The following is a 27,461-nucleotide window of genomic DNA, read 5'->3' on the forward strand; positions in this document are numbered from 1 at the left end:
ACGTCGCTCGGCCTAGCGGAAGAAAGCTACGGGCCTTGTGCGCGTGTTTCGCTAGCTATGGCGGCAGCTGAGAAACCTTTGGAGTTCTATGCCAAGCGGCCCTGGGGCCCGGAGAACGGGCTAGAAGATCCGGACGAAGACGAAGAGGATGATAACGATGAAACCGAGGATGCGTTCTCCCTTCAGGAAGTGTTGCGGCTCGGAGGCACCAAGGTAATGGCCTCGGGCTTCCGAAGAAAGGAGACAGGCGCGTGGCGGGGTCGCGAGTGGAGTTGCCCCGCGAGTGGTGGGTCAAGTGGCCAAGCAGCCCCCGAGCTGCGGAGCGGGAGGTGTCGCGGACTCAAAGACTCCAGCTTTTAAATGTACTCTGCGTGTTTCCTGCACTTCTTTCCCGTAATATTGCAAGAAAAATGTTTAGAATTGAACTTTTTTTTTTGCCGTGTCTTTTCTTAAAATATAGGTGATCTTCTCTTTTTATTGACGCTGTATATAAATGGCACTCCATCAGGTCGGAGAGGACTGTTTGTTGTCGTTCCGACCTCTTGACATCCGTGTTTGCGATCTCACTGGTGTTAGAATTTTAACTTAAGCACACACATCTGCTCACTTTACGCTGGAGAATCTTTCTGCCCTCTTGGAATTTACATATTAATGAAACGGTAAACAAACTTTGGAATACACTGTATATCAAACGGTGATTAGAGCTATGACGAAAGCTAAAACGAGGGAGGATAATGAGTGGGAAAGGGCGTTACAGTTTTAAACTAGGTGATTGGGGAATCCAGCGCTGAGGTGTTTGAGCAGAAAACGGGAGGGAAGAAAGGAGTGAGCCCGGGTTTTGTTGAGGTTTTGTTGTCCCGGGAACAGTAAAATAGTGCAGCTGAGGTCAAGTGAGGTGAGAGAAGAGCGGTAAGAAATGAGATCAGAGACATAACAGGGTGGACTTAGGCTTTCATTTTATGGGAAACCTTTAGAAGATTTGGAGCAAATATGTGACAGTTTGGCTTTGTATTAATTGTTTTAAGGGTAGACTTTCTGGGCAGTGTGGGAGGGGGCGGAGTGGGGTCAGCGATTAGAGGCAGGAGAAACACAGTTTCCCTGAGCAGACTGACAGTTTGGTCTGTACTTGGGTTGCATTTTAAAGGAGGAAGTGCATAATGAAAGGTCGTCTTTCCCACTTTAATCTCCAGCCATGCAGTTTCCCCTTCAGGAAGCAATCATTTTAGTGTCTTTTATATCTTTCAAACAAATACACACACGCCTGTATTTGTTATTTTTTACACAAAAGGTATAGTATATCTATACTATTTTAGATCTTTTTCTCACTGTTTCAGAGATGCTTCCATATCAGTATATAAAGTTCTGTCATTGGTTTTATGTCAGCATAAGTCGTCATCTTAATTTATCTAACCAGCCATTTATTGCGGATATTTGTCAGTCTTTTGCTATTTTAAATAATGCTTCAGTAAATAGCCTTGAATATGTATATCTTTCCCCACATTAGTAAGTGGATGTATATACACCTAAATTTATAGAAACGAAACTGCTGAGTCAAAGGATGTATGTCAGGTATTTTGATTGAAGTTGGCAAATTGCTTTCCTTAAAGAACTTCCATCAACCATATGGGAAAGTGCTTTTTTTCCTTCACCCGCTCCCCAGCACCACCTGTGTTAATATCATCTATGCTTGTCTGACATGTTTAAAAATGGATATATCATTGTGATTTTAATTTGGACTTCTTTAAATGTGAGTGAGGTTAAGTATCTTTTCATATTTTTAAAGAACCTCTTTTTTCTGTGAACCATTTGTTTATATACTTGCACATCTTTCTGTTGGATTGTCACTTAACTGATGCATAGGAACTTTTATATTAAATATTAAGCCAGATTACTTTGATAGGTGTTTCCAGTTACTGTTTTTTTCCAACTTATCTGTCTTCTGATTTTTGTATATGTTTTGTGTGTATGAGAGAATGGTAAATTTATCCATTCTTTTCCATATGGGACCTGAGTTTTATGTCATATTTAGAATTTTTCCCTACCCTGGTTTTTCTTCTTCTTCTTCTTCTTCTCTTATGTTGTGCTTTCTCCTGTTACTCTATGGTTTTGTTTTTCACATTTAAATTTTTTTTTTTTTTTTTTTTGGCCATGCCACTTGACCTGCAGGGTCATAGTTCCCTGACCAGGGTTTGAACCTTGGCCCAAGGCAGTGAAAGCGCAGAGTCCTAACCACTGGACTGCCAGAGAATTCCCTTTGCATTTAAATCTTTGTTTTATCAAGTACTTTGAGTGTGAAAGGGAGCCCAGGCAATACTATGATAACTCAGTTTCTTGGATAATTGATTTCAGCAATATAAGTATCATTAAATTTTGAAGTTTTTATTAAACTGTTAGATTTGTAATTTATTTTTAACTTTTCATGTGTTTCTATGCAGCAAGATTATCTTATGTTGGCTGCTTTGGATGAGAATGAGGAAGTTGTGGATGGAGGCAAAAAAGGAGCAGTTGATGATCTTCAGCAAGGTGAATTGGAAGCATTTATTCAGAATCTTAGTTTGGCCAAGTACGCAAAAGCTTTCCTAATTGAAGAAGATCAACCAGCTAAAAAAGAAGAGTCCAGCAAGAAGGAAGCAAGAGTTTCTAAAGTAGATAGTAAAAAGCAAAAGACAGCAGAAAGTGAAAGTAAGGTGAAAAATAAGAAGAGGCCAGAACAGCACTCTGATGAGAACAACAGTGCCATAACAAAAACAAAGAAAGATAAGCAACAGGACATCTTTGAATTTTTTGAGAGACAGACATTGTTACTTAAGTCTGGCGGCAAATGGTATGATCTGGAGTATAGCGATGAATATTGTTTGGAACCCCAGCCTCGGGATGTTGTGTCTAAGTACAAAGCCTTGGCTCAGAAGCTGTATGAACATGAAATCAATTTATTCAAAAATAAGACGAATAACCAAAAGGGAGCCTCTTCTACCTGGATGAAGGCGATTGTATCATCAGGGACTCTAGGTGACAGGATGGCAGCCATGATTCTTCTTATTCAGGATGATGCTATTCACACACTCCAGTTTGTGGAAACTCTCGTGAACCTTGTTAAAAAGAAGGGCAGCAAACAGCAGTGCCTCATGGCTTTGGATACTTTCAAAGAGTTACTTATTACAGACCTTTTGCCAGATAATCGAAAGCTACGGGTTTTCAGCCAGCATCCTTTCAACAAACTAGAGCAGTTGTCCAGTGGCAACAGGGACTCCAGAGACAGAAGACTCATAGTATGGTATTTTGAACACCAGCTGAAGCATTTAGTGGCTGAATTTGTGCAAGTCTTAGAAACTTTAAGTCATGATTCATTAGTAACCACCAAAACTCGAGCTCTCATGGTGGCTCATGAGCTTCTTTGTAACAAACCTGAGGAAGAAAAGGCCTTTCTTGTGCAGGTGGTAAATAAACTGGGAGATCCTCAGAACAGAATAGCCACCAAAGCCTCCCATCTGTTGGAGACACTGCTTTGTAAACATCCCAACATGAAAGGAGTTGTGTGTGGTGAAGTAGAGAGACTGCTATTCCGCTCAAATATCAGCGCCAAAGCCCAGTATTATGCAATTTGCTTTTTAAATCAAATGGTCCTCTCTCATGAAGAAAGTGAACTAGCTAACAAATTAATAACTCTTTATTTTTGTTTTTTTCGGACTTGCATCAAGAAAAAAGATATTGAATCAAAAATGCTCAGTGCCCTTTTAACAGGAGTGAATAGGGCATACCCCTATGCCCAGACTGGTGATGACAAAGTGAGGGAGCAGGTTGACACGCTGTTCAAAGTGCTTCATGCTGTGAATTTTAATACCAGTGTGCAGGCTTTAATGTTACTATTCCAAGTCATGAATTCTCAGCAGACGATATCAGATCGATATTATGCAGCATTGTATCGGTAAGTACTTAGCATCGTAATACGTGAATGAGAAATAATGTGGTATAATATACTGCATTGCCTATCTGGGGGGCAGTAGAAGGAAAATAGGGTTTTTGGCACCCCTCGGTAACTTGCTCTGCACCAGCTTTTGAGTCATTTAATCTTTAGTTCCCTGTTGGGCGTCTATATTAACATGCTTTGAATATGCCATTTATTATTTTTTTGTTTTGAGAAGTCCCCATCCTTGATCCTATATTTCTTTTCTCCTGTCCTTCACACTGCCATTTGTTCATTCATCAAGAAATTTTTGAGTGTCAACTATATGCTGGGTACTATTCAAGAACTCAGGATATAGCACTGAACAAAATTCCCTCTAAAACACTTTCATTCATGTTGGGAAAGACAAACGGTAAACAAAGTTTTTACCTAGGAAGGTTGAGGAGGAGCCTTGTGGTTTTGGAATATTTTTTAAAATATTAGTATTAAGATTTTGGTACTAGAATTACTGAATTTGCAACTGTCCTGCAGTGCACCCATTCAGGGCAGATATTTTGAAGTTTGTATACTAGGGAACTATTGAAGTACAACAAACTATTTCTAATTCATTTTTTAATTTGACATACATACAACTTGCAAGAAACATAATATAGTGGTTAATATCTTAGATCTAAGCCTAGGTTTGAGTCCTATAGTTTGTCCAAAGGACAAGTTACTTTAATTTTCATTAAAGCCCTATTGGTAAACATGATTGATCCCATTGTACTATGCTTTTATTTGTCTGTAAAATGAAAAGAAAAGCACTTACCTCATAGGGTTTTTAATGAAGATTATGAAACTTCCCCACAGCTACGCAGCTAAACAATGACAGAACTGAAGTTTTAATAAGATTAATGAGTTAATGTATTTTTTAATTTATTTACTTTTTAATTGAAGGATAATCGCTTTACAGGATAGTGTTGGTTTATGCCACACATCAGCATGAATCAGCCATAGTGAGTTAATGTATTTGTAAACCCGTGTAATCGCCAGTGTATGCTGTGCTTCTAACACAGCCCAACACGTAGTTCAGTGCTTTGATAAGTGCTGGCTGCTATCATTCTTACTCACTTACATTTCTTCAGTTTAATCCTTTTACGAGCTCTCTAGTCTGTGAGGTGCAGTAATTTGTGCAAGGTCACACACACAGCATGAGATCAACTTAGGTGGCAAATCCAGCCTAGTGACTTGGAGTTCACGGTGTTTCATGGTACTGATTGGGCTGATACATTAAAAAAGATCTTAGAATTCTTTCCATAATTCTTAAGAGTCTAAGTACTCTAGCCCTAATTCCCTGGTGGTCCAATGGTTTGGTCTCAGCACTTTCACTGCTATGGCCCAAATTCAACCTCTGGTTGGAGAATTAGGATCCTGTAAGACAGGAGGCACAGCCAGAAATGAAAAATTTTTTTAAATTTTAAAGTAATAAATTCTTAATTTTTAGTTTGGAAAGACTTCCAAGGCTGAAAATGTAGAGGTTTCAGGGTTAGGTTCTTTAGCAACTTTTGAGGGTCATAAGAATTTCTAGTTTTTGGAAAATTTGAAATCTATTGGAAAACTTATTTTTCTAATATCCATTTAACAGCTCAGTGTTGAACACAGAGGTCTAACATGTCTGAGGAGTTCATTCTTAAACTCTTCAAATTATTGCTTGCCAAGAGATCTCACAGATGGATTACTTCAAAGGCCTTTTAAGGTTTTTTAAAGTATTTATTTTCTCTTGATTTTATTAAAAATACTTTAAATAAAAATTCCCTGCTCTTAATTGAGGGATAAAAGAAATGAAGAAATGATTTAGTTTACAAAAACATAATTTATCAAAAACTTCAGGAACATACTCTCTGTCAAATGGTGAAGACACATCCCTTTAAATTCTCAAATGTTAAAAAAAAAAAAGAAAAAAAATTCTCAAATGTTTCTATTGATGTGTAATGGAACTTATTAAAAATGAGTGGCAGAATGGATGGAAGTGTTGAAAAATTTAAATGAGAAAAAAGTGGAATATCAAAGTTTATTTGGGGAATTCTCAGGCGATCCAGTGATCAGGACTCTGCACTTCTATTCAGGGGGCCCCAGGTTCCATTCCTGGTCAGGGAAGTACCCACATGCCATGTGGTATAGCCAAAAGTAAAAACTTACTTGAATAACATTGACTATCTCAGAATATCACCAATAGGTGCTAGAATTGTGGAATTGGCAAAATGGGGAAAACTAGATAGGTGAAGAGTACGAAAATATGCTTCACAAGGTTAAATATTTTCATTTCTGGTGTTAGTAAAAAAAAAATAACAGTGCTTAGAACAAAAGTGATGATTCTGCTTTTGGAGTGGATATCTGGAGGATTGTGTTTATTCTGGGTTTCCTAATATCTGGGGTCCAGACCAATTGGAGCATCTCTAGGATTCAGCAAACAGGATAAAAAGAGAATTTAAAAGTTATATGAGATAATAGTTCAGCAGCCTCCCGAAACTGTGGGGGAGAGAAGGACAAATAATAGCCATAGTAAAGGGTCAGGTATTTGAAAGGCTGTAAAAATATAATTAGGTTACTTTGTTGTGGGTTTTTAATCAATTTATTGACCCATAAAATTGTATATGTTTAAAGCACACAGTGAAGATTTGATACATGTATACATTGTGATGTTTACCATCTTCAAGTTCCTTAACACCTTCATTACTTCATGTAGTTACATAGTTACTCCTTGGAGGGGTTAGAATGCTGAAGATCTATTCTCAGCAAATTTCAAGTCTACAGTACAGTATCATTAAATATTCACCATGAAGCTGGAAGTTTGCACCCTTTGACCAACATCTCCCTATTCCCCACCCCCTGCCCCTGGCAACTACCAGTCTGTTCTCTGTTTTCTATGAATTTTATTTTTTATTTTTTTAAGATTCTATTTATACATGAAATCAGAGTAGTTATCTTTCTGACTTACTTCACTAGGCATAATGTTCTCCAGGTTTATACATGTCAAAAGTGGGACTTCCTTCTTTCTCATGGCTGAATAATAATCCATTGTGTGTATATAACATATCTTCTTCATCCGTTCATCTGCTAACACACACACAGGTTGTTTCCATACTTCAGCTATTGTGAATAATACAGTGAACATGGGAGTGCAGATGTCCCATGACAGACTGATTTCATTTCCTTTGGTATATGCCCAGAAGTGGAGTTGCTGGGTTATATGGTAGTTCTATTTTAAATTTGTTGAGGAACTGCCTTATGGCTTTCCATAATGGTTGTGCCAATTTATATTCCTACCACCAGTGTATATGGATTCCATTTTTTCCATGTCCTTTTCAATGTTATCTCTTGCCTTTTTTATAATAGCCATCCTAACGGGTGTGAGTTGGTATCTCAATGTGGTTGTTTTTTTTTTTTTTTTTTTTTTTTAATTTTTTTTTTCTTCTCAATGTGGTTTTGATTACCCTGATGGTTAGTGGTGTTGAGCACCTGTTTCATGTACCTTTTGGCCATTTGTATGTCTTCTTTGGGAAAATGTCTATTCAGATCCTTTGCCCATTTTTTAGTTGGGTTTCTTGGGAGATTTTTGCTGTTAAATTACATGAGGTTCCTTACGTGTTTTTTATATTAACTCTTTATCAGAGATTGGATCTTCCTGGTGGCTCAGACGGTAAAGAATGTGCCTGCAATGCAGAGCCCAGGGTTTGATCCCTGGGTCGGGAAGATCCTCTGGAGAAGGGAATGGCAATCCACTCCAGTATTCTTGCCTGGAGAATCCCATAGACAGAGGAGCCTGGCAGACTGCAGTCCATGAGGTCTCAAAGAGTTAGACACGACTGAGCAACTAATACTACTACTTTATCAGATACATGGTTTGCAAATATTTCCTCCCATTCCATAGGTTGCCCTTTCAATTTGTTGATGGTTTCCTTTGCTGTGAAGAGGTGTTTTAGTTTGATGTGGTTCCGCTAGTTTATTTTTACTCGTTGCTTGTGTTGCATCAGAAGGCAGTAGTAAAATTAATAGTTGGAAATTACACATTCGATTTCAGCTGTGGATAAAGAAGGTGTTTGTTTTCTGGCAAAAATGAGTTGTCCAAAATTGGATTGTATTCCTAGTGAGACGCTGAGCCATCTGCGGTTACAAGATATATTGAACAACCACATACCACATCATGAACCATTTGTTCATTCAACAAACATTCGAGTGCTTATTAAGTGCAAGGTACTAGGGTTACAGCAGTGAATAACAGGCACAGTGCCTGTTCCATTGGACTTTGAGGGAGAAAAGAAAGGCAACAAAACGTGTTAAACTATAAAGAACATAAACACGGGACCAAGAATAATGAAGGAATCTATGGATGTGCAGACAGTTGGAGAAGAGCATTCTGGGCAGAGGGAATAGTGTGCATAGGAAGGATTTATACAGTTAGTACATTCAACTAGAGAGACTCACAATTCAGTTTTCTACTATGCATGTATGGTCTTCACAGAACAGTGTGGAGGCAGCCTCTGGTCACCCAGCTAGTAGGTAGTGATGCAAGGATAAGAACCCTGGTCTAGTTCACAGTTTTCATTGTTTGATTTTGGATTAGCCTTCCATGAACAGCTCTGTATCTGTATGAAAAATATACTGTTAGGGATGTACCCTGTTGGTCTAGAGAATGGAAAACCACTTGGAAAAGAGAGAAGAAACCCAAAAAAAGTTTCCTGCTCCTGTGGATTTTTTCCCTCTGGTAATATCATCATTCTTTCTGTTCTGGATATTCACTTCCATCTTACTTCTTAGGACAGAAATGATCTCTTATTCTAAAATAAGTGGGAAAGTGAAAGTGAAGTCGCTCAGTCATGTCCGACTCTTTGCAACCCCGTGAACTGTAGACTACCAGTGTCCTCTGTTCATGGGATTTTCCAGGCAAGAATACTGGAGTGGGCTGCCGTTTCTATCCCTAACTAAGATAAGGATATTTATTAGTCACTGGGTTTGGGGATGTTTTATAAATAAACGTGATCTTGTTTCTGTTTTGCAGGAAGATGCTGGATCCGGGGTTGATGTTGTGTTCTAAGCAAGCCATGTTTCTTAACCTTGTCTACAAGTCTCTGAAAGCTGACATTGTTTTGCGGAGGGTGAAGGCTTTTGTGAAGAGGTTACTTCAAGTCACTTGTGAACAGATGCCACCATTTATATGTGGAGCTTTGTATCTTGTGTCTGAGATCCTTAAAGCAAAACCAGGTTTAAGAAGTCAACTGGATGATCATCTGGTATATTTTACAACTGCTTTTTAAATCAAGTGGGTTCTGAACTATATTTGGTATTTTTCTTTGCTTTGATGACAGTAACATTACATACTCCGTTCTCTGGAGTATGTAGAGTGTGAGTCCTGGAATCAGACTGACCTGGATTTTAGTTAACTGGTATGCAGTTAACTAGGTGGGCATATTGCTTGACCCTTTCCTGGTAATAAACTACCATAAAGTGGGATTCTATGATGCTGTGAAAGATTGATGGCAGGAGGAGAAGGGGGCAACAGAGGAAAAGATGGTTAGATCGCATCACTGACTCAATGGACATGAGTTTGACCAAACTCTGGGAGATAATGAAGGACAGGGAAGCTTGGCATGCTGCAGTCAGTGGGGTTGCGAAGAGTTGGACAAGACTTAGCCACTGAACAACAGCAGCATAGAGGATTTAGAACTAGTAGATCTCTTAAACCTGTCTCCTCAGTTGTGAAATGGATGTAATATCACCTGCCTTATAGGTTGTTTATTTATAACAAGTCAAAAATTTATTTGAGGGCTGAATGCTTTCAAAGTCTCATGGATTCTTGATTCAAAACTTTATTCCATTTAGCAATAAGAATATGGTCTCCTCTCATCTAAATTTCATTTTTGGAACTTTCATGTTTCATCAGAATTGCAATAAGCAAGTCGTCTTCAAAACCACCTCAGATAATTGAATATGGATTTCCAGTTGATTAAACCAGATTCATTAAACCATTTTTTTAAGGAGTCTGATGAGGAAGAAAATTTTATTGACATAGCAGATGATGAAGAAGCAGAAAAATTCACTGATGCAGATAAAGAAACAGAAACAGATACCGTGAAAAAAGCTGAGATGGAAAAAACTGAGTCTGAAAGTCATGTGGGAACCAGAAAGGTAGAGTCTGCTTCGTGGGTGCACTTTGATAATTTAAAAGGTGAGTTTCTAAAATTTTTAAATTTTTCTTTTGAATCTTTGAATTTCCCTTTGATCTTAATAGAGATTAACAGTATGCACTTCAGAAGTTCTCAATATTGTTTTCTTTTAGATGGGAGCTCTCATCACTAGGTACATACAGAATCTTAGAACTAAAATTTTTAACATAATGAATCATTGATTTACTTATGAACAGTACTACAGATAAGAAGTAGCTTACTCAGTAATGAATCTACCTGCAATGCAGGAGACCCAGGTTTGATTCCTGGTTTGGGAAGATCCCCTGGAGAAGGAAATGGCAACCCACCCTAGTGTTCTTGCCTGGAGAATCCCATAGAAAGAGGAGCCTGGCAGACTACAGTCCATAGGGTTGCAGGAGTCGGACACAACTTAGCATCTAAACCACAGATAATAAGTACATATTTTTAAATAATTTAAATCTTAGAAATTAAAGCAGATACCTTTTAGAGTTGTGAAGATTTAGTGAGAAAACTGTGGTCATGTTAAATGCACAATAGATCTCTTTTTCTTCAGCTGTAGTCAGTTTATACATTTGAACGAGTTTAGTTTCTTGGTCTTTATCTGTACATGTAAAGGCTTCCTACATGGAACATATATGAAAACAACACATGTGTATACAAAAGTTTGACTTATAAACAAAAGTATTTGTTATATATTATGAAGTATAATTGGAGAAGGAAATGGCAACCCACTCCAGTATTCTCGCCTGGAGAATCCCATGGACAAAAGAGCCCGGCGGGCTACAGTCCACTGGGTCGCAAAGAGTCGGACACGACTGAGCAACTAACACACGCATGAAGTATAAAACTTGTGGTTATTTTGTTTGAGCATCATATTTACGCTCTGTAGTTCCTTAAAGTAATGTTTGAGAATTGAAAACTCTTTTTGGTATATTGGGTTGGCCAAAAAGTTCCTTTGAGTTTTTCCATACAGTGTTGCAGAAAAAGTGGAAGGAACCTTTTGGCCAACTCAAATAGAAACTTAGGAGCTCCATACACACATCAACTGAATTGAATCTATTAATAGAATATTAGAGCCAAAAGAAATTGTAGAAATGCAGACTCTTCATTTAAGGCTAAAAGAAAAACACTAGCCTTGAGGATCAAGAAAGGTGCCAGCTGTTTACAACAGCTAGGACATGGAAGCAACCTAGACGCCCATCGGCAAAGGAACGGGTAAGGAAGTATTAACAGTGGAGTGTTACTCAGCTATAAAAAAGAACACATTTGAGTCAGTTCTAATGAGGTGGATGAAACTGGAGCCTCTTATACAGAGTGACATAAGTCAGATAGAGAAACACCAATACAGTGTATTAACGCATATGTATGGAATTTAGAAAGATGGTAACAATGACCCTATATACAAAGCAGCAAAAGAACAGTCTTTTGGACTATGTAGCAGAAGGTGAGGGTGGGATGATATGAGAGAATAGCACTGAAACATGTATATTACCATATGTAAAATAGATGACCAGTGCAAGTTTGATGCATGAAGCAGGGCACTCAAAACCAGTGCTCTGGGACAACCCAGAGGGATGAGGTTGGGAGGGAGGGAGGAGGAGGGTTCAGCATGTGCATGAACACATGTGCATGGGGACGCATGTGCACCCATGGCTGATTTATGTTGATGTGTAACAAAAACAACCACAAGATTGTAAAGTAATTATCCTTCAATTAAAATACATATTTAGAAAAGTTGCTAGACCTATTTCTTCCAACTTTTGGAACTCTTGGCCAGAGTAGTTCACCTGTCTGAACCTTAGTTAGCCTGTAAAGTGTACAAGAAAAGTATGATAGCCACCAGGAAAGTTGTTTTTTAAAGAATCCATTGGAGGGCTAACCTGGGAATAATCCTTTAGAAGGATGACGAGTTTATACATTGTGAAGCAGACAGTTCCTTCTGTGTTCTAAAGGTTCCTTGTTGTGAATTGTGTAATGCAGAGTTGCTGAAAACATGAAGAAGATAGTATGAAACCTGTTCCAAGTGAGACTGACATCAGGCATAATTTAATGACAAATGTTCACTGCACTCTAAAGTTCCAAAAGAATTTAGACCTGTTTCATCTTCAGGTCCTTTGTCATCTTAACACTTAGGATCTAATTGACCTAAAAGAAATGGGAAGGGGAGCTTTTAGTAGTTGGGGTAAACATGCTGCCTGGTTTATTCAAAAGCAGATGCTACCGTAGGTACCGGTTCTGGTGGGCTTGGAGTTTTTGATCCAGGTAGGATGCCCAGTTGACTAAGAGTGCTGTTGGTGACAGCATTAATCCTGGTGGGTTAGTGACCTCTGGGGCTAGGAGTAGAGCATTTGAGAAGTACTCTGTTTTTGTTTGCAGGTGGCAAACGGTTAAACACATACGATCCATTCAGTAGAAACCCTTTGTACTGTGGAGCTGAAAATACAAGTCTTTGGGAACTCAAAAAGGTGAAATAATTCCAAATTGTCTCTTAATTCATCTGTGCCATATGTTTGCACCCATGGATTTAATAGTTTCTTTTCCATTTTTCTTGTAAGTGATAAATAGAGGAGTTATTTAGAAATTAGTCAGCATAAGAAAGCAATTTAAAGTATGTCACCTGGCTGTAATGCCTTTTAACCCATATTTCTGTTGCCTATAATAAACATTAAATTTACACATTTCTGCATTCACATGTAGAAAATCTTAATGTGTGTGCAAAATAATATTATTCATGGCTATAAATAAATTTTGCTTTTTGCAAGTATGCTATTGTATATAATGGCTCTGTAAAATGGATACATTTTGCTTTATGCATTGGATACCTCAGGGCTTCTCTGGTGGCTTGGTGGTGAACCCACCTGCCAATGCAAGAGATGTGGGTCCGATCCCTGGGCTGGGAAGATTCCATGGACAGAGGAGAGTGACGGGCTACAGTCCATGGGATCACAGAGTTGGACACAACTTAGCAACCATATTACAGCAGTTGGGTATCTCTGAAAAATTTTGTGGTAGTAGAACTGTTTGCAAGCAAAGTTACCTTATAAATGTGTAAGAGGAACTCATTCCTAATAACCTTTTTCTGGGGTTTTGCTAACACAAGTGTCTTCCTATGCAGACTCCTGTGGGTCCCTGACACCTTGTTAGTGAATCTGAAAGGTCACAACTACTTTGAAAGTGATACCAAGATATTATTTGCCTTTGTCACTGTTGATGGTGCACTGGTGGAATTAATTGATGGTTAAACTGCTGGTGACTTTAGCAGAAATAAAAACAGGAGTACCAAGCTGTACTCATGGCCATTATATTCTTCATTGCCATATACTTGAAAGGGAGGGGGAAAGCCAGTATCACATAAGTATGATGAAGCAAGGAAAATTGTTGATTTTATTATCTTAACCCCAAAGTACCTAAATATGAGAGTTTTCTCACATCTCAAGAAGTGCCTGTATAGTTGTTGGAAATGCAGCTGGCTACTTTTTTCATGAAAGACTGGCTAACAGACAGACTGGTCATTCACACTTTTGTATTTGGGAGATATTTTCTTGAAAATGAATGAAGTAAATCTTTTACTTCAAATTAAACAGCTGACAGTGTCTGTTGTCAGTGATGAAATTCAAGCTTTGGTTAAAATTTTAGAACTCCTATAACCACCATCTTAAGCTTAACAGTTTCTTGGTATCTTTTCTAATGAAATCCATGGTGATACTGTGGTTTTTGTGATGTTTAATTAAATGTCACCAGCATTTTGAAGCAATTGCATAATTCACAAAATCAGTATTTTTTAAATGACCACTGCACAGTGTTATAAGTCAAGCATGGATAAAAGATTGATTCACTCTAGACCAGTTAGTTTTAAGTAGCAAATACCAAAAGTTGATAGGGTTTTAGACTCCATATTGCAGCTCATCTTTGGTATAGTATCAAAGGAAAAAAATCCACATTTATGTGAAAGACTATTGGTTAATCCCCCATTTTTTTCCAATTATATATCTGTGTGAGGCCAAATTTACTAAACACACTTCAACTAAAATAATATGGAATATAGAAATAGATATGAGAATCTGCTGTCTTCTTTTAAACCAGACGTTAGATTTGCAAAGCTGTAAAATAATGCTACTCTTACCATTAATGTTCATTTGTTTTGAAAAAGTTACTTTTCATTCTACATGTTATTATTTATATTAATATGTAATAGGTTTGTTAATTTTAAATGAACTGTAAGTGTTCAGATTTTTTTCTGTTGTAATTTCTAATTAAGTATCAGTAGATATGTCCCACTTAAATCACAGAAGCTCTTGAGGTCCTTGATTTTTAAGTATACAAAGTGTTCCTGAGACCAGATTTTGAGAATCACTCTTTTGATATATTCTCTTCAGTTTCAGTTTGGGGGATTTTCTTAAATAACCTGCAGTTTTGGTAGGAGTTGACCTTATTTCACATGTTTCTTTCCAGCTATCTGAGCACTTTCATCCTTCTGTGGCCCTTTTTGCAAAGACTATTCTTCAGGTAAGTCTCAAATATTCAGAAGACAAGAAATTAAAGAAAATAAGTAATCCTGTCTGAAGTAGTCAGTGACTGCTAGGTAAAATTGTGTATGCTTTTCTGCTGTTGTAAAGGAGCAGTGACTTGTTTGATACAGAGCAACAGATAATTGCTCCCACTCTGAGATGAGTGGGAATACGTGGATATTATAGAACCACAACAGTTATTTATTACATCCTGATTATTTATTGCTCCTGGAGAAAGGCTCCCCTCCCCTTTCCCTTTTGCCATGTTTGTCACTCAGCATTTGATTCCTGGTTAATGGTTAGATAACCTACAGTATTAATACTGTTTGCCTCCTCACAAAATCAGCAGTGCATTACAGAATATGTATGAGTGTGTGCTTAATTTCTTCAAGGAAAGAATAATGTGCATGAGAAGGATGTTTGAAGGGTATTTTATTGCACATTTGTGCCTTTGAAGCAGTGTAGTAGATGCTTGTGTTTTTCTTTTTTCTTCTCTGTGTGTGTGTGTGTTTATATATTTTAAGTTAAGTTCTTAATTCCCTCCCCTCATCTTTCAGGGAAATTATATTGAGTACTCGGGGGATCCACTGCAGGATTTCACACTAATGAGGTTCTTGGATCGATTTGTATATCGAAATCCAAAGCCACATAAAGGCAAAGGTATACTTCTATTTGATGAACTTTTCAGTTTTCACTGTTGATATTTAATAAACAACATGAGCATATATAACTCGGTTTTACATTACACTGTCTTGATTTTACATTTCAGAAAACACAGACAGTGTTGTGATGCAGCCAAAAAGAAAACATTTTATGAAGGATATTCGTAGTCTTGCTGGTAAGTATAAAGCCTGGACAGTTGAAACTGACAATAGTGCAAGTTAGTAGCACACAGATTGTGTTATTCTTTGCTCTGCTTATCAGAATAAAACCTAAACATCAGAGATATTATCCATCTTTGTGTTCAAGAATGTGTATATTTTCAAGTTTACTGTGACTGGGCCTTTTTTCTTTTTAATTACAAAACATTTCAAACATATCCAGAGTATACACACTAGTGGTATGATGGATTCTCCCCCCCTGCCCACCCCACCCCACCCCTGTAACCATCACCAGTCTTTTAACAATTAACAATTTGCCATTCTTGTATCATCCATAGGTAAAGCTATAACTCTGTCACTGACACCAACCCCACCCCCCATATATAATTATCTTTTACAGTTCACACCATCTTAAGCTCTCTAATATGGGCTTGGCAGAATAGCTAGAACAGATTTTTGTCACTGAACGTTATTTTAAACTTATTTCTACAGGTATTTAATACTCATCTTATGCATCTAATTCTCTTTGTATTCACAGCAGACATTTATTTACATACTAGATCCCAGTTCCTTCTTGTTCAGAGTCTGAGATTCAGTTACAACTTATAAATCATTTAATTTTAATTGACTTATCTCACAGAGGTCCAGAGACATAAAAAGACTTACCCAAAGTTAGGGTTGGAATTAGAGAAGCCAAATACCCCAAAATCAAGATGATTCTGAAAATTTTTATGCTGATGAGGAAACACTGTAAGTGATGATGAATTTTTTTTTTTCTCTTGGGAAGTTTGGATCCCGGGTGCAGTGGGAGGACAGGAGAACCCTGCTCTTTCGCTGTGATCCACTGCTGGTTACAAATGATTGTAGCCGATAAAATTTCAGATGTTGGGTTTCCTCCACGCAGACTTTTCCAGACTGTTCTTCACATTATAAGATGCCATCTTTCCAACTTCCTTACATTTTAAGACTTTAGATTTATAGATATTCTGTACTTAGTCTTAAAAGCTTGAAGAACATAAGAAGAATTACTTAAAATTTTTAACTTGTTTTCATAGTTAACAGTAAGGAGTTCCTTGCAAAAGAAGAAAGCCAAATACCAGTAGATGAAGTGTTTTTCTACAGGTAATATATGTAATATACTGGTTCACTGGTTCATTTGAAGAGCTGTTAAATTTAAAATTTTTAGATTCCATAAATGCTCTGTTAACATAGGCCTGTCTTGGACAAATTGAAGGATATGTCAATCCATTTTTGTTAGGGGAGTTTAAAAATGTTCAGTTTGCTAAATGTTAAGATATCTAAATGAAACTAAAACAAATAAATTTGAAGGTTTTGTTTTTTAACAATTTAGCATAAATTTTAAGAATCTTGTGAAATTTAATCTTCAGTTTCTTTTTTTTTAGTATAATAGTTTTCTTAGAGGCTTAAATCTGTACCAATCTAATATAATGATAAATAACTCATAAGTTATTTGTCTAAAACATGGCTCTAAGTAGAATTAGCAAAATTGATTGCACTACTCTGGAGATAGGGCTTCGCAGGTGGTGCTAGTGGTAGAGAACCTGCCTTCTAATGCCAGAGATGTAAGAGACACGGGTTCTATCCCTGGGTTGGGAAGATCCCCTGAAGGAGGTCATGGCAACCCGCTCCAGTATTCTTGCCTAGAGAATCCCATGGACAGAGGAGCCTGGAGGGCTACATCCATAGGCTCGCAAAGAGTCATACACCAATGAAGTGACTTTTGCACTATGGAGATGAGTCCTAAATCTACTATTAAGAGTATTACTACTAATGCCTTGTAATAATAGTAAAGGAACTGTTATCTAATCTGGGTGATTGGTTAATTTGGTTTGATTTGATTTGCTTTTTAAAAACATTTTGTGTAAAGAATTTTGAGGGTATGATCCCATCGGCAGAATGCTAAGTTTCATTGTACCTGATAGAAGAATAGGTTGAACTGATAAAATATTGAGATTAGAGGTTATTTAGAGCCAGTTTCTAACATTAGAATAAAATGGTGCACATTTAGCGTTGATACTAAAACAACCTTTTACTGTGCCATTTAAGATGACTTACGGTGTTTTTATGAAGAACCAAGCCTAAATCACTGAAATTTATTATCCTTCACATTTCAAAAGTTTCCAACTGTTTTGAATTTAAAACTTTTTTCTATAATACAAATTTTAGTCATTTATATGCCAGCTGAATTGACAGCTTTTACACTTGTTTGTGGCATTGACCGTCTAAGTCTTTTGATGATTGTAGAACAGGCCCTTTGATAAAATCATCAAATATCAATGTATAACATGCATTTTATTTTAGGTATTATAAAAAAGTTGCTAGTGTTAAAGTGAAACAAAAGCGGAATGAAGATGAAGAAAGTATAGAAGATGTGGACGATGAGGAATTTGAAAAGATGATTGGTAATTTGTTTACCTTTATAATCCACAGAGCTTGAAAATTTTTATTGAAATTTAGACTGAAGCAAAAATTGGGAAATTAGAAAAGTTTACATTGAGCTAACTTGTTGCATATTATATCACACCTACTAAAAATAAGCACTTAAAACAGTTCTAATGGAGTAAAAAGGACTGCAATTGCTAAATACTCTTTTATTTGACATTTTCCCTCATTGCATAAAAGAACTGTAGAAAGAAGCTAAAATTAACCAGAACACATTTAGTTTAGGGATTTAATTAAGGCCAGCATAGTACATAGGTTTGTGTAGATTAATAAAATACCTGCAGTGTCAGATGTATATCATTTTGGTGTTTACTTATCACAAACAACAGTCATACGTGTTGATTTTGGTATAAGACGTGTCAAGTTTGTTATTTCTTGCTGTATCTCAAAATTTGTATATTGCTCTCTGGCAGACACATTTGAAGATGATAATTGCTTCACCTCTGGAACGGATGACCTTGATTTCGCTAGGTAATATGCTTTTCTTAAAATTTTTTTTTTTTAAACTGTTTTTTTCCCAGCATTTCTCAAATTACTGCCTTTCAGAATAGTGGAGCACAGGACTATGTGTTATATAGGAGAAAGACATTGAATTTTGGGAAATAAATGTAGTACTTTCATTTTTGGACTTTTATAATGCTTGTTAGTATGTTAAATAAAGGCTCTGAGATGTCTGTAGCTCTCCTTTGAATTCTGTTAATAGCCTAACATCCTGCTGGTCATCAAAACATACTTTAGAAAACAGAGTCCTCATTTACATTACAAATTGTTATTTCTCTTCAGCAACATGAAGAAGAAAGCAAAAGGAGCTAAGGATGACTCAGAAGATGAAGATTCAGAAGATGACGACCTTGATAATTTGGATGATGATGAAGTTTCGTTAGGAAGTATGAATGAAGAATTCGCTGAAATTGAAGAAGATGGAGGAACATTCATGGATGTGTTAGATGATGAGAATGAGGGCATTCCAGGTAAACCTTTAAACAAACTTTCTGCCTCATCAGAGGCTAGTTTTTCTCTTAAAAGGTTTTTTAATATTATCTTGTATTCAGATTTATACTTAAATCAGCCAGAAATTTAAAGATCTTCCCATCTCACTTGACACTGAAGTTTCTGGGTTTTTAAGCAGCTGAGTTCTGTTTTGGACTTCTATTTTAATCACTATTGAGACTGTCTGTGCTATTCCTCTTGACCTGTTATGTTATACTGCCTTTTAAAAATACTGGATTGATAATTTGCAATAATGTTAATCTATATTCATCACAGTAGTTCTGCAGCAGTTTTTTTAAATTGCTTAATAACAACAGCGTTTTTATGTTTTTGTTTTTGGTAACAGAACTTGATGATGAAGTCAGACTCAAAGTCAGTAATAAGAAAAACAAGAGAAAAGGTGCAAATGGTTTTGACTTTGCTGGGTCATTTCAAGGTAAGAAAATGTATTTAGTCTCTTTTAAACCTAAGCACTGAATGTGAAAGCTAGCATTCATTATCATTTTTGGGAAATTAACTTTTCTATTGGGTAATAAGTTTTATGAATTTTTAATATATATTGTTGTTTTTCATATTCTCCAATTATTTTCTTTCCTGAATTCACTCCTCTCATTTAAATACCCCTGGATCATCTTTTCATGAATGTTTAAACCTTTAATAACGTAAGCACAGGATTTTCATAGACACCTGTTGCATTTTTCCTTTTATCAACTCTTACCTTCCCATCTGATCCATGTATTTAAAAACCCATGCTCTTTATTAACGCCATTTTCTTTTTTTAATGAGAGCTGCCATGACAAAATGATTCTGATCTCAAAAATAAGTAAAATGAGAGTTTTTATTTCTGCTAATTTATTCTGTTAGTATTTTTTAAAGTATATCCTAACAGATTATGCCTTTTAGTGTAATACTTCTACAGTACTAATAAAAGGAAAAAAAGCACTATATATATATATCAGGTGATAATATTTTTTTATAAAATTGTAGAAAGCACTATAATAAATAGAAATATTTTATTTCTTAATTTGTGGATGAATTCACACACACCTACCTTTAAAAAAAAAACAACAAAAACTTTGATTATAATGCCTCTTTATTTCTGCTTACTAGTACCATGGTACATTTGATCCTTAAATAACATGGGTTTAAACTGAATGCGTCTGCTGGTACAGGGATTTTTTTCTCCCCCCCCAATAAACACATACCGCAGTACTACATGGTCCTCAGTTGGTTGAATCCGAGGATGCGGAAGGCTGACTGTAAAGTTATATTCCTGTTTTTGGCTGCACAGAGGTTGGTGCCCCTAACCTACACATTTTTCAAGGGTCAGCTATAAATGCTAATGAATAAAAATAGACCTGCAAAGTTTAAAACACTTGACAATATTTTGTTAAAATTAAATAATACAAAACTTTTGACAGTAAATATCAACAATCACTCTGGGTGGGTAGTAGTCCCTCAGAGACATTGATGCCTACAAAGTTTACTGCTAACATCACAGTTCTCTTAGATTTACCTGATGCATATTTACATCATAACATGTTACCATTCAAATTTTGTCTTTCATTGACTGATAAAAGATCACACTTTTAATAGTAGCATATGCCCATAAGGCAGTTTTCCTCAAAATCTCTCAGAAAAGATGTTGCTTTAAATTCTACTGAGCCTGTTGTATTAAAAGATGCTCTCTCATTGACCTTATTTTTAATAAAGTGCCATTTCAGAAGATATTAGCCTGAAAAGACATCAAATCTCAGTGGGTAATAGTTTTGGATACAGATTAAAGGATATGTGACAGAATTGATTTTTTAAAAAAGAAACAAAGGGATTTAAAAAGGAAAGAAGCAGCAAACAGATGAATTGATGAGTGTGGGGGAATTCACCCTACATTTGCTAATGTTGGCTATTCTTAAGAATAAACAAATCTTTAGAAAAAAAAGAATAAACCTGAAGGAAGCAGTTCAGCAGAAGTACTTGCTAATTAAAGTTTTAGATATATGCCTGTAGGATGAATGAAAACCAAGACCTTTCCTGATAGTATACAAGTGGAAATTTTAGCTTAGGAGAAAAATAGCATTATGCACAATTCTGAAATAATACACATTTCACCTTGGAAGATGAAATGCTCTAGAAACCTATGAAAAATGGTTCTGGTATATCCATGCAAAGACATGTACATGACTGTTCATAGCAGCAATATTCATAATAGCCAAAAAGTAGGAACAACTAAATGTCTGTTGAATGTACAAGCAAAAAATAGAAGCAGCCCATATAATAATGTTCAGCAATAAAATGGAGTGAAATATTGATATATGCTATAAGGTGAATGAGCCTCAAAAATGTTTTGCTGGGAATGCCCTGGCAGTCCAGTAGTTAGGACTCAGGCTTTCACTACCAGGGGCCTGGGTTCAGTCCCTGCTCAGGAAACTACCGCAAGCCACGCAGCACAGCCAGGAAAAAAAAGTTACACTCAGTAAAAGAGGCTGAAAACCACATCCCACATGATCCCATTTATATGAAAGAGCCAGAAAAAGCGGAGCCTTCCATGGAAGGGAGCATATGACTGCAAATGGGCACCAGGCATTTTTAAGCGGCTCTGGTGGTACCAGAAACATTGATAATAGAGTTTGAATACTGTTTCAGGTAAGGTGAAAATGGGTAAAAGCAATACTTTTAGCTAATGTAGTTTTAGATAATTATTTTAAATGTGAGTTAAAATGTAATAAATATTAATGAATTTATTTAACAAACAGACTCACAGACATAGAAAACAAACTTGTGGCTACCAAAGAGGAAAGAAGTGGGGGGTAAATAATGAGAAACAAGGTCCTACTGGACAGCGGAGTACCATATATTCAGTAGATTGTAATAAACTGTAATGGAAATGAAAAAATGTAACAAATGTTAAAAATGTTTTATTATTCTGTGTTGAAAGGTTTATATATTTAGAATTATAGGAGAGGTTTTTTTAAAGAACTGCTTTATTTCAAGTAATAAAACTCTAGTTATAACACAATAAACAAACCCTCCATCACTTCTTCACAGTTACTCCAAGGAACAAAACCTCTGACTTAATTAGAATTTACAGTTAACCTTAAATATTTAAAATACATCCGTGTCAATTTCAGAATTTTAATCTTGCCGGAAACTTTGAAATAGGGCAAACTTTGATTGATGGCCAAATCTGAAAGACAAGAAGACACTATTGTCACCTGAACAGTTCTATTGGGATATTAACTTAAAATACTGTATACTAACTCAAGTTATTTTTCTGTCTTTAAATGCCAGCTGCCTAGTGATGCTTATAGAAGATAATTACAACTGTGTGTTTTAAGCCAAATAAATATATATTAACAAAACTATGTTGAAGATCTTATTTCTAAAAATTATTGGATTTACAATTTAATGATGTGTTTATACTTTTTTTTAGGACCGAGAAAAAAAAAGAAAAGAGACTTTGATGACTCCAACGTATTTGTATCTGCTGAAGAGGTAAGACTAATGTATTGTTTTAAGCACTTAGCTGTTCTGTTGTTTTTTAAGTTCTCTAATAAATTTACTCCCCGCCCGCTCCCCCCCCCCCCCCCACTCTTCTTTTTAAGTTTGGCCACCTGTTGGATGAAAATATGGGATCCAAGTTTGATAACATTGGCATGAATGCCATGGCTAACAAAGATAATGCAAGTAAGTAACCTGAATTTTTATTGAGGTTTTAAAATAGTCTTAAGTTACAATTTCTGAAGATCTAAATATTTTTGGAGGACCTTTTGATAGTTAGAAGGGAAAAATGATTCCTTACAAACTGGAAGGAATGACTTTTTCACTTCTGTCTGCAGAGCATATGGCATTAAAAAGTACACTACAGCAAAAAAGACTATAGCCTACAAAAATTACTTTTTTTTTTAATGGAGGCAGGCTATTTTTATCTAGTATAAATTTGCTAAGTAACTTTATAAATATTTTATACACCTTTTAATTATTTCTGATATTGATAGTTAACTGGCTGCTCTTCTTTCACCCGTAAGTGTTCGGGGAAAAGAAAATCTTTAGAGCATTTGTTCCTTTCCTGTCCTAGTTGTTTATTTGTAAGTAAATCTTTGATGATAAATACAGAAGGAAAGCAACGAACAAGCAGGGGTTTGTGGAACAGATGGGAAGTGACTTGTAGGCCATGGCAGACTGGAAGCTCCTGTCCCTCAGGATGTTCTCTGGAGGCCCTAAGAATCTACAGTGTGCTCATCTCTCTTCTCCCCCCTCAAAGGTCTCAAACAGCTTAGATGGGAGGCTGAACGTGATGACTGGTTACACAATAGAGATGTGAAAAGCATCATCAAGAGGAAGAAAAATTTCAGAAAGAGGCCAAAAACCACTCAAAAAATTAAAAGGCAAAGAAAATAAATGTTTTCTAAATAAATTACAAAGTAAAATTCCACTTACTCTTAATTTTTACTGCTCAGCCATTTTTCTTGATCTTGCTCTCTGATTCCATACATTCCAGAGTGTTCAATAGATTTGTAATAAACTATAAATAAAAATAGCTGTCATTTATAAAATCATGTAAAAGTATTAAAATTAAACTATACTGAGAAAAAAAAATCAAGCTTTTCCCCCTTATTTCTGCACAATAAAATGAAAAAGACAACAGGACACATATGTTGTGTGTAAGCTCTAGCATCTCTAATCTCTACTAATTCTTGTAATGAACACTATTAACTAAGCATTACTTTATACCAGATACTGTTCAAAGTAATTACATAACATTATCTTTTTTAATCCTTATAACAATTCATGAGATGGGCATTATTATCTCTACATGATGGAGAAAGAAAAAGCTCCAAGAAGGTAGCAAACCAGATGTGAGTTTTAAGCAGTGATTTGATTCCCATCACCCTCAGATAAGTCTCATTCCAAAGTCTAGGTTCTGAACCCACTGGAAGAATTAAGAATCCAGCCCATCACTGGGATTAACTCATTGGGTAACTGCAATGAGAATTTTCTCCACTGTGTTCTTCAAAAGTAGTGAAAATAGAGATGAACAGTATTTTTGGAAACTGACATTAAAAAAAAGTGATTTAACTCTTAATTGGTCATAAATAATTTATAAAGGTTACCTGAAGAACTTGCTTTGTACACACAAATTTTACTTAAGGAAAAACATACCTTCTAAGATGAAGGGGAATTTTTTGCTCATTGTATGCCTGAAATCTAATGAAAAAAAAGTCTTAAAATTAGGCATGATTAGAAATTCACTGCATTAACACGTGGAGCCATAATTTAGTGCTAGCCTTAGGGTCTGTAAGATAGCAATCCTATAAATTAGAGAAACTGTATCTTTTTAAAATAGGGTCAAAACTGCACTTTATAGGTAGTCTTCCATAGTTATTTTGGAGTTTTTAAGATTTGACCTATATTTCAAAATGGTGTTTTAAAAGCAGATTTTCAGTGTTAATGTGAAATTCCCTTGTGTAATTTTATGAACTGTTTTATGGGTGCCATTTTACCTTGATAGAGAATTAGAAATAAGACTATACTACACCGAATTTTTAAAGTTGACCTTAAACCTTAGTTTGCTTTTAAATACCATTTGTATGTTTTCTTTTATACCTTTACGTCCTTTAAGATAAATGACACGTTTCAAAGATGGCCACCACCCAGACTACTATTCCCTGCTTTAGAGAAAGGGAAAGTAGCACTTCCTGATTTTCAAAAGTTGAGGGCTTTAATATGAAATTTCCCCCACAAAATATCAAAGCACTTTCAGTGATGGCCAGTGGCGTAAGAAAGGCTTTTGGTGCCTAACACTGAAGAAGAGGAAGAACTCTCTAACCTGCGCAACTGGTTACCTGACAATTCAGCTCTGCCACCTGTTTTCTCAGCTTATCAAACAATGAGGTGTAATGGACGGGCTGGATTTTTTCCATCTATACTCCCAAACTAAGCCACACCAAGGACACCTACTCCCATTAGGAAAATCCATGGAAGTATGAACCATTTTCCTTAGTCTACAGACATTTAACTTTTGGCGGTGGGAGAGAAGTAAGTCATTTATTCTATAACACCAATAATTAACACCTAACTTCTTCCCCTTGTGCCCATAAAATGCCTAATACATTGACTCTGAAGAAGCAGTTTCTCCAAAAAAGACATTTAACCTAAAATGTGTTAGGACTGTACACCCCCCTAAAGAACACTGTAATTTCTGAATTATGATTACCTTGGCTTGTGTTCATCTTATTAAACAAAAAATATGCTCCAAAAACGCCCATAAGTTCAGCTACTAATACTCCTTTAAAGATCTTCTTTGCCAGTGGATCCATAGAACGGGACATCCTAAGTTTAACAAATAAATGTAAACCTGAATAAACATATTCAAATTTAGTAACACTGAACTTCAGTACATTTCAATAGTTTGAATGATTACATAGGGATAAAACCCCAAAGTTAGTGTATCCAAGTTGTATTAGACATGTCTCACTTTCCTAGTTTTCAATCTCCATGCCTAAGGTGCACAGTGAACCAGAGACATGATTAGAGAAAGCAGAGAGGAGACAAAATTGAAGGCATTGTGAAAACTAAATTTATGGAACTAAGATTTTTAAACTGCCTAAGAATATAGAATGGTGGGAGATGAGTAAATCTAGAGTAAATCATTTTAGCTGAACTAGGAATTAAGATAAGTTCTAATGAGCATGATATGTGGAGTTCTTTATGAAGTAGCCTACAAAAGCAAGATTATTCTGTAAGTGGTTATATCAATACATGTTTTATAGCTGGAAATTTTCATTTATGTAATATATTGAAGTATGTGCTATAGTTCTGGGCATTTTATATAAAGATGAGCAATAAACTGGTTCTTGCTCCTAAGGAGTTGCTATTCTAAGTTTTTTCAAACTAATCACATCACCCAAAAGGCTTGTTAAAAATGCACATTCTTTGTTGACTTCCCTGGCAGTCCAGTGGTTAAGACTCCATGCTTCCAGTGCCATGCTTCCAGTGCAGGGGAAGCACGTTCAATAATTGGTTGGGGAACTAAGATACCACATGCGACGAGGCAAAGCAAAAAAAAAAAAAAAAAAACATATTCTTGGGCCTCAACAGGCAATTAATTCCCCAATCCCCAGATCTAATTCAGCAAGTCTAGGGTTGGCACCCCGTGATCTGCCCTTTTACAGACAACTCAAAGTGACTTTTATACAAGAGGCTCCTGGACCACGTGAGGGGAAACTCTGACCAGGATCACCCACTAAGTGGCAAGACTAGACTTCAACTCTTGATTCTCTCCCTGTATTATAAAATAAAAGCCCATCAGAAGAAAGTGCTTGAGTCTTTATTCTCTTTCACGAAGGTAAAAGCTAACAAGGAAAGATCTATATAACAAGAAAATAGCATATATGACTCTTACTGAATAAATGAAATATAGATCAAAGTTTTTACTCTGCCTCAAAGTCAAGAGGGCCAGGAGAACCAGTGGTTTGTAAACTCAGGATTTCAGCATTGTCCTGTGTATGCCCTTTCACACTGTTCCATTCTCTGTGTGAAGTGGCACAACCTGTAATACTCCACAGCCCCAGCTCTCCTCTCATTCCACTCAATTTTGGCTTCTTTTCAACAGTCTGAGGCTGAGGGTAATTAAACACTGGACTTCAGTAGGATTATCCTACTAATATCCTTACCAGGTGTCCCTCCCACCCCACCCCCAAGATCCCTTCTCTCATTTTGATAAAATGATCACCCTGAGGCCTAAAAGATTATAAAACTTTATTATTCATACCTAAGAGAAATGAAGCAGAAAAGTTAAAAACTTACACATAACTAAGAGGCAGTGAGGGAGTAGGAAGGAAGATTTGTTTTCCTTTGTCTGCTGCTAGACATTACATTATGGGCTGTGCATTGTAGGCTTCCCTGGTAGCCCAGCTGGTAAAGAATCCACCTGCAATGTGGGAGATCCCAGTGTGATTCCTGGGTTGGGAAGATCAACTGGAGGTGGGATAGACTACCCACTCCAGTATTCTTGGGCTTCCCTGGTGGCTCAGACTGTAAAGAATCTCCCTCCAATGTGGGAGATCTGGGTTGCAGGGGTTTAATCCCTGCAACTGAGATCTCGCAAGCAGGGCAAAGCCAAAAATAAATAAATAATAAAGCAATCATATGGTGGGCTGGGAAAAAAGCAGGGCTGTGAGTCATGAGGTTAACATTACGCAGGGCTGAGACGCTGACTCAGGATGCACAAGCTTAAGACAAATAAGCATGTTGCCTCCAAAAAATCCTCAGCTGTGCACCATAGCCGGCAATGGACACCGCTCAGCGTCTCCAGGCAACATTTCAAACAGCAAGGTCTTTCCTTCCTCTCTAGACAACAAGGCTTCCCAGCCCCGACCCTGGGTTCAATGCACAAAAGCAGCTTTTCCAAGTTCCCAGTGTCAAGAGCCAAGCACCCAACAAGGCCCCCACGCGTGATCTCAGACTGGCTACCAGGGACCCTCAGCCCCTCGCGGCCCCCGCATCCCCGCTGCCCGGGCTCCTGCCATCTCCCCAGCTCCGGGGTTCTTCCCGACCCGCCGGGACTCCCAGCACACTCCGGCCCGGCCCG

At 36.7% G+C, this 27,461-nt stretch overlaps 2 protein-coding genes across 7 annotated transcripts in view; one reads left to right on the forward strand and one right to left on the reverse strand.

Annotated features, from left to right (window-relative positions):
• Positions 1-7: 7 nt before the first annotated feature.
• On the forward strand, positions 8-23,472 carry CEBPZ (CCAAT enhancer binding protein zeta). 2 transcript variants are annotated; one of them, XM_061155589.1, is made up of 17 exons: positions 77-213; positions 461-659; positions 2,436-3,925; positions 8,943-9,174; positions 9,920-10,109; positions 12,466-12,554; positions 14,542-14,595; positions 15,155-15,257; positions 15,367-15,435; positions 16,474-16,540; positions 17,741-17,841; positions 18,295-18,352; positions 18,665-18,852; positions 19,218-19,307; positions 22,302-22,363; positions 22,474-22,555; positions 23,133-23,472. In XM_061155589.1, exons 3-17 carry the CDS (start codon positions 2,448-2,450, stop codon positions 23,267-23,269), a joined length of 3,000 nt encoding a protein of 999 aa, XP_061011572.1. In that variant the 5' UTR covers positions 77-213; positions 461-659; positions 2,436-2,447; the 3' UTR covers positions 23,270-23,472. The 2 variants fall into 2 exon arrangements, with proteins under 2 accessions (XP_061011571.1, XP_061011572.1); XM_061155588.1 differs by lacking the exon at positions 461-659 and having other exon boundaries at positions 8-213.
• Positions 21,770-27,461, reverse strand: part of CEBPZOS (CEBPZ opposite strand) — a 38,851-nt gene continuing 33,159 nt past the window's right edge. For 4 of the 5 annotated variants that reach the window (XM_061155601.1, XM_061155605.1, XM_061155604.1 and 1 more), the window contains 4 exons: positions 25,086-25,201; positions 24,032-24,076; positions 23,309-23,393; positions 21,770-22,055 (listed from right to left, as the gene is read on the reverse strand). In XM_061155601.1, the coding sequence (XP_061011584.1) occupies positions 23,311-23,393; positions 24,032-24,076; positions 25,086-25,201 (244 nt within the window). In that variant the 3' untranslated portion in view covers positions 21,770-22,055; positions 23,309-23,310. Of the gene's footprint in view, positions 22,056-23,308; positions 23,394-24,031; positions 24,077-25,085; positions 25,202-26,677; positions 26,802-27,461 lie in introns of all 5 variants that reach the window. The other variant, XM_061155603.1, reaches the window with a different exon arrangement.

Source organism: Dama dama, chromosome 11 (assembly GCF_033118175.1).
Source record: "Dama dama isolate Ldn47 chromosome 11, ASM3311817v1, whole genome shotgun sequence".
NCBI lineage: Eukaryota > Metazoa > Chordata > Mammalia > Artiodactyla > Cervidae > Dama > Dama dama.

Bases quoted from the DNA above. Each gene is read 5' to 3' on its own strand.
- CEBPZ (XM_061155588.1), top strand. From the start codon at position 58: ATGGCGGCAGCTGAGAAACCTTTGGAGTTCTATGCCAAGCGGCCCTGG. The intron at 12,555-14,541 runs GTGAAATAATTC...GTTTCTTTCCAG, and splicing joins GTCTTTGGGAACTCAAAAAG to CTATCTGAGCACTTTCATCC. The intron at 15,258-15,366 runs GTATACTTCTAT...TTTACATTTCAG, and splicing joins AAAGCCACATAAAGGCAAAG to AAAACACAGACAGTGTTGTG.